Source organism: Podarcis muralis, chromosome 4 (genome assembly GCF_964188315.1).
Source record: "Podarcis muralis chromosome 4, rPodMur119.hap1.1, whole genome shotgun sequence".
Taxonomy (NCBI): domain Eukaryota; kingdom Metazoa; phylum Chordata; class Lepidosauria; order Squamata; family Lacertidae; genus Podarcis; species Podarcis muralis.
This window is the reverse complement of record NC_135658.1, coordinates 91,239,736-91,245,421: the sequence shown is the minus strand read 5'-3', so window position 1 is coordinate 91,245,421 and position 5,686 is coordinate 91,239,736. Positions and strand designations below refer to the sequence as shown.

General features: G+C 48.3%; 1 protein-coding gene across 2 annotated transcripts; it reads right to left on the bottom strand.

Annotated features, from left to right (window-relative positions):
• Window positions 1-1,173: 1,173 nt before the first annotated feature.
• On the bottom strand, window positions 1,174-3,556 carry LOC144327390 (uncharacterized). 2 transcript variants are annotated; one of them, XM_077926731.1, is made up of 8 exons: window positions 3,497-3,556; window positions 2,815-2,846; window positions 2,564-2,680; window positions 2,384-2,463; window positions 1,937-2,220; window positions 1,749-1,853; window positions 1,567-1,618; window positions 1,174-1,350 (listed from the first exon to the last, which is right to left on the bottom strand). In XM_077926731.1, the coding sequence occupies exons 1-5, from the start codon at window positions 3,505-3,507 to the stop codon at window positions 2,170-2,172; spliced, it is 291 nt and encodes a 96-aa protein (XP_077782857.1). In that variant the 5' UTR covers window positions 3,508-3,556; the 3' UTR covers window positions 1,174-1,350; window positions 1,567-1,618; window positions 1,749-1,853; window positions 1,937-2,169. The 2 variants fall into 2 exon arrangements, with proteins under 2 accessions (XP_077782857.1, XP_077782856.1); XM_077926730.1 differs by lacking the exon at window positions 3,497-3,556 and having other exon boundaries at window positions 2,815-3,456.
• Between the last annotated feature and the right edge of the window lie 2,130 nt (window positions 3,557-5,686).

Here is a 5,686-nt window from a genome sequence, read left to right as displayed (position 1 = left end):
TTAAGAACAGACCTCCAGAACGAATTAAGTTCTTAACCTGAGGTACCACTGTAATTATTATTTGCTGATATTTAATTTTACTGTTTACTATTATATTCTAATGGATTATTGAATATTGCTTTATTTGATATGTGGTTTATTTTAGAGCTATGTTATTATTACTTTTTTTTCTTTTGGATCAGATTGCTATTAGATGTGTGATGTTTGCTCTCTATTTTATAGTTTCTTCACCTTGTAAACTGGCTTGTGTATAGTAATGTAGAAAGGCTGTAAACAAATTAAAGGTGAATTGAAATAATGAAATGAAATGAAAACCCCTGCCTTTTCCCCTGGACGCCTGAGGTCCAGCTCCGAAGGCCATCTGGCAGTTCCCTCACTACGAGAAGTGAGGTTACAGGGAACCAGGCAGAGGACCTTCTCGGTAGTGGCGCCCGCCCTGTGGAACACCCTCCCATCAGATGTCAAGGAAATAAAAAACTATCCGACTTTTAGAAGACATTCCCAATACAAATTAAAACCCATATTTTCTTGGTCCTTGGGCAAGTTTTCTTCAAAGCGATCCCTCCCTGAATGCCTCTGTTTGTTTCACCACTATTTGATTGTCCTCTTCCTCTGGACCCAAATTACATGGAGGGCCTGATGGAGATGAAGTTGGAAGCAAATCCTGTCACTGGTCCCTCACTGAAAAGATGCAAGTGAAACTTAAGCAGCATAGATTTAAAACACAATGCTTCTCCCTGAGGATTGTTGGAACTGCAGTTTACCATTCAAAGAGCTACAGTTCCAGCCCCCTTAACAACAGAAAATTGCCCAGATCAATGGAAGACAATAACACAATGAAATTCAAAACACTAACAATTTATTGCACGTTGATTCAAAATCCATTAAAAACAATTTAGTTTAAGGAATGCAAGAAAATTGATCAGCTTGATCCAGTGACACCAGAGCCATTTTCAAATAACTCAAGGGCTGTCACATGGAAGATGCAGCCAGCTTTTTTTCTCCTGCTCTAGACGGTAGGACTCAAACCAATGGCTTCAGGATACAACAAAGGAGATTCCGACTAAACATTGTTCAACAGAGAAATGGACTCCCCTGGAAGGTGATGGACTCTCCTTCCTTGCAGGTTTTAAAGAAGATTAGATGACCATCTGTCATGGATTCATTCTTTCTTTCTTTCTTGTTCTGCCCCATCTCAGTCCATATTTCATGGCTGCTTAAATCATCTGTCCCCCTCCTGATTCTCAGTGAGTGCCTCTTCTTCTGCCAGTCTTTGGCCAGTTGAGACGTCTAAGTAGAGCAGCAATTCCTTCAAGGAGGAAAATCACAGCTCCTCAATGATGATGTCATCTGGATGGAAAAGAATGAAAAAGAGAGAAAATCTGTTCCGTCCTCTTGGGCTTCTTGTAGCTGGAGTCAGTCTGGGTGCTGCCCTCCCAGGCCAGGTGGGAAAGGCCTGCCAGGCAGGGAGCAGGTCCTGCAGGACTCCCAGCAAGAAGACCTGGGAGGTGTGTCTTGGGCAAACAAGGGACAGGGAGTTCACTGTCCCCAAGGTGTGGGGCTTACCTTCTTTCAGATTATTCCTGAAACAAGCCAGCTCCGGCCGAATTACTGTGTTCTGCAGAGGAAAGACAAATCTGAGTCAGATGACACTATTACCCCACCCTGGATGGGTGTAAGAGAAGCAGCCCCACCCAGGAAGGATGGAAGCAACCAAAGAACTGAAAACAGGAAGGCAAAATACTTACTCTGAGGTTCGGGAATCTTCGTGAAAGGGCCAGCAGCAGGGATATACTGCTGGCCCCTAATTTCCTTTGGTCTTCACTCCCCAAAAGGGCGTAATATCGGAGGTCCTGCGGGATGAAAGAAATGGGACAGTTAGTTGGGTAAGGGACAGGGGGGCAACCCTAAAACCTAGTGCTATCAGGATACTTACGGTAAGCAACTGGAGAAGGGTGCTAGTATTGGGGGCTTCTAGGAGGAGACCCCCCAGCAGGCTTTGAAATGGCCTCTTCAGTTCCTGTGGGAAAAGAGAGAAGAGAGGTTGAGTGCTGCTGGGTTAAATTTTGTAAGAGTGTGGGAAGAAGAAAGAGCTGTGCAAAGAGAAGTTAAAGCAGAGGACATACCTCTTTGTCCTCCTCTGCGCTCCCCAGAACTGCCTCTGTTGTTCTATGGAGGATCACACTCACCACAGAGGGACTGAAGTGGGGTCTCATAAAACTGGAGAGAGAAAGGGAAGGGGTTAGACACTGCCTCCTCCAAGTCTCCCTTGTCCCCTTCTACCTCCTGCCTGACTTGCCCACCCAAAGCTCCCCCTGGAGTTCTGTCCCCCTGCAGCCCTGCCCTCCCCAAAGATCCCACTCACCTCAAAGATCCCACTCACCTCAACTGCAGGAGGGCCTCGAAGGCCAGGGCCAGGCTCAGGGGGCAATCCCTGAAGTACTCCAAGTGGCCGAGGATGTTCTAGAAGAGAGCAGAGGAGGAAAGTCAGCTCCTTCCCAAACGCCAGCCCCTCTCTGCCCCTGCCTCCCCATAGGGGTCCCTCACACCACCCATCACTCACCAGAATGGCTTTGGCAGTCTCCTCCTTGGAGTACTTCAGGGTTCGGAGCCCCCTGAGCCGAGCTGCCTGGCAGTCCTGGATGATGCCCAGAAGCTGGAGCTGATCTTTGTCCAGCAGCTGAAAGGCAAAAGTCAGGCTGTCAGTTCCTTGTGGGGGGAGGGCTCCTCCACATCTGAGAGCACAGAGTGGAGTGCAAGAGGGGGGCAGGTCTGAGGGATCCCCTCCCTGCTCTCGTTTTATCCAATACTCACCGCAACGGAAGGGATGTGGATTCCCAGCACATCTGCAAAGTGAAGGACATGGGGACAGGTGAGTTCCTCCCTGAGCCCCTTGAAAGGCTTTTCCAAGAGTTTTCTCCTGGATTCCAAGTCCTACTACAGGAGAAGGATAGCCCAGGCCTTGGGGGCCAATCCTGACCTCCTGCCCCCAGAACATGGCTCCCCAGGGAAGATGCCCCTCCCACTGACAACTGTCCCCCTGCCTTGCCCCACAGCCCAGCCCCCTGCTTCCTCCAACAGCTCAAAGGAAAGACAAGCATTGCCAGCTGTTAAAGGGCTGCTCTGCCACATCTTCTTAGGACAGCCCTGCCCTTCCTGGTGAGGGAGGAGACCCCTAGGAGGGTCCTCCAAGCATCAAGGTGTCCCAGAAGAGGAGCCGAACATGAGGAAGGGGGTGGAGTCTTTCTTGGAGCCAGAGAGACCCCCCAGGAAGGGGAAGAAGGCCAATGTTGTAGGGCAGCTGGAGAGATGCAAACCCATGGAGCCAGGCAGAGGTGTAGTGGTTGGAGGGCTGGACTGGGAGGGCCTGGGAGAGCAGGCTTCAAATCTCCACTCAGCCATGAAGCTCCCTGGTGGACCAAAGAGCTAAAGCTGTGGAGGGGACCCAGGACTCACACCCCAGGAGACCAAGAGAAAGCAAAGGAATGGTACTTACAGTTTGCACATCTTTACGAAAAATCCTAGCTAAAATTCCCACCCAAGCCTGATCCCAAACTCTGATCCCCCCACCCCCAAACCCAGCCCTAACCCTAAACCCAACCCCTACCCTAACCCTACACTTACCCCTAACTATTCTTCTATAAACAAAAGAAATATATTCAAAAATGCGCACAAATGCACATGAATGTGCACAAATATGCACAAATGCTCACAAATGCTCACAAATATGCACAAATATGCACAAATGCGTACAAATATGCACAAATGCGCACAAATGTGCAATAAAAAATATAAAATAAAAGATATAAAAGAAATAAGAAATAGAAAAATAGTAAAAAGTAAAAAGTAAAATAAAAGTGTTAAAATAAAAAAGGTAAAATAAAAAATAAAATAAAAATAAATCAAATAAAATGAATCAAATAAAAGTAATAAATAAATAAATAAATAGCAAGCAAACCTCTCCTCTTCTACAACCACCACCACCACTACCTCTCTCTCCTGACCTCTCCTCACTAACCCACAATGGCTGCCTGCAAAGGAGGGCAGATCCTTGTCACCATGGCAACCCCTCCACCTGGACCTGGCCCCTCCTGAGAGGTGATGCTTCTCTGTCAAAACTTGGAGGCACCTTCTGTTCCGACTGCAGCTGAGCTGTATCTTCTGAGAGCCAGTATGGTGTAGTGGTTAAGAGCGGTAGTCTCATAATCTGGGAAACCGGGTTCGAGTCTCCGCTCCTCCACATGCAGCTGCTGGGTGACCTTGGGCCAGTCACACTTCTTTGAAGTCTCTCAGCCCCACTCACCTCACAGAGTGTTTGTTGTGGGGGAGGAAGGGAAAGGAGAATGTTAGCCGCTTTGAGACTCCTTAAAGGGAGTGAAAGGCGGGATATCAAATCCAAACTCTTCTTCTTCTTCTTCTATCCACAGATTCAAATCGGCATTTCACATCCTTCTTGCTGCAGCCCCATTTCCAAAGGGAGACCACCCCCACATCCTTCAAGGCAGGCTAGGGGTCTCCATAGTGCAGCATTGGACCACCTGCTTTGCATGCAGGCCTTCTGTCCTGGGAATGTCCCCCCCCCATTCGAAACCCTGGATAGCTGCTGCCAGTCAGCGCAGGCTAGTTGAAGAAGGATATTGAGCAGCTGGAAGGTGAGCAGAGGAGGGCAACCAGGATGATGAAGGGTCTGGAAACCAAGCCTGATGAGGAATGGTTGAGGCAGCTGGGTATGTTTAGCCTGGAGAAGAGGAGACTGAGGGGAGAGAGGAGAGCCATCTTCCAACATCTGAGGGCTGCAAGAGGGAGCAAGCTTGTTTTCTGCTGCTCCAGAGGGGAGGGCAGGAAAGGAGATTCGGACTAAACATTAGCAAGAACTTTCTGACGGTAAGACTATCTGGGACGGTGGTGGACTCTCCTTCCTTGGAGGCTTTTAAGCAGAGGTTGGATGCCAATCTATGAGGGATTCAGTTGCAATTTGGGGAGCACATGGCACTGGCTTACTTTACAGGGTTGTTGTAACCACACAGGGCTGCTGAGCATCCCAAAGTGCCTGACAAATGTTGAGCCTTCCATTTCATTGTGGGGAACAGCACGTCAGGAGGCGTCCCTCAACTTCCGTTTCTTCTCTCTCCTGCAGCCAAAGGGGCCGGGCTGGATTACCAAATAGGCAGAGTAGGTAATGGCCTATGGGCCCCACACTTTTTAGGGGTCAATGGGTCAAAATAATATTGATTTGATCTTGAAAGAAAACTGCAATCGAGCTTTCTTAGTTCAATCTTATTATAGTGTGCGCCTTAGGCCTGTGCCCCGCCCAGATTTTGACTGCCGGGGGCCTCCACAGGATTTAATTAGCAGGGCTTTTTTATCTCCTTTTTTCCAGAACACACCTGTTTCTTAGCTCAAATTTTAATGATTTTTAGGAAACAGGAATCTCCCGCTCATGGCGATGACTGGACAGTTGCCAATTCATGCAGTGCTCGCTCCCAGGATTCCTGCCCCCACATTCCGTAGTGAGTGGCAGTTATCGGATGAACTGTGGTTTAACGGCCAGTCCCCTCTACCCTGGGTGGGTGGGGGGTCTGTTTACTATTATATTCTAATGTATTGTTGAATACAGTGGTACCTTGGGTTAAGAACTTAATCATTCTGGAGGTCCGTTCTTAACCTGAAACTGTTCTTAACCTGA

Bases quoted from the DNA above. Each gene is read 5' to 3' on its own strand.
- LOC144327390 (XM_077926730.1), bottom strand. From the start codon at position 2,998: ATGTTCTGGGGGCAGGAGGTCAGGATTGGCCCCCAAGGCCTGGGCTAT. The intron at 2,464-2,563 runs GTGAGTGATGGG...GCTCTCTTCTAG, and splicing joins AGACTGCCAAAGCCATTCTG to AACATCCTCGGCCACTTGGA. The intron at 2,221-2,383 runs GTGAGTGGGATC...TTCTCTCTCCAG, and splicing joins GAGGCCCTCCTGCAGTTGAG to TTTTATGAGACCCCACTTCA.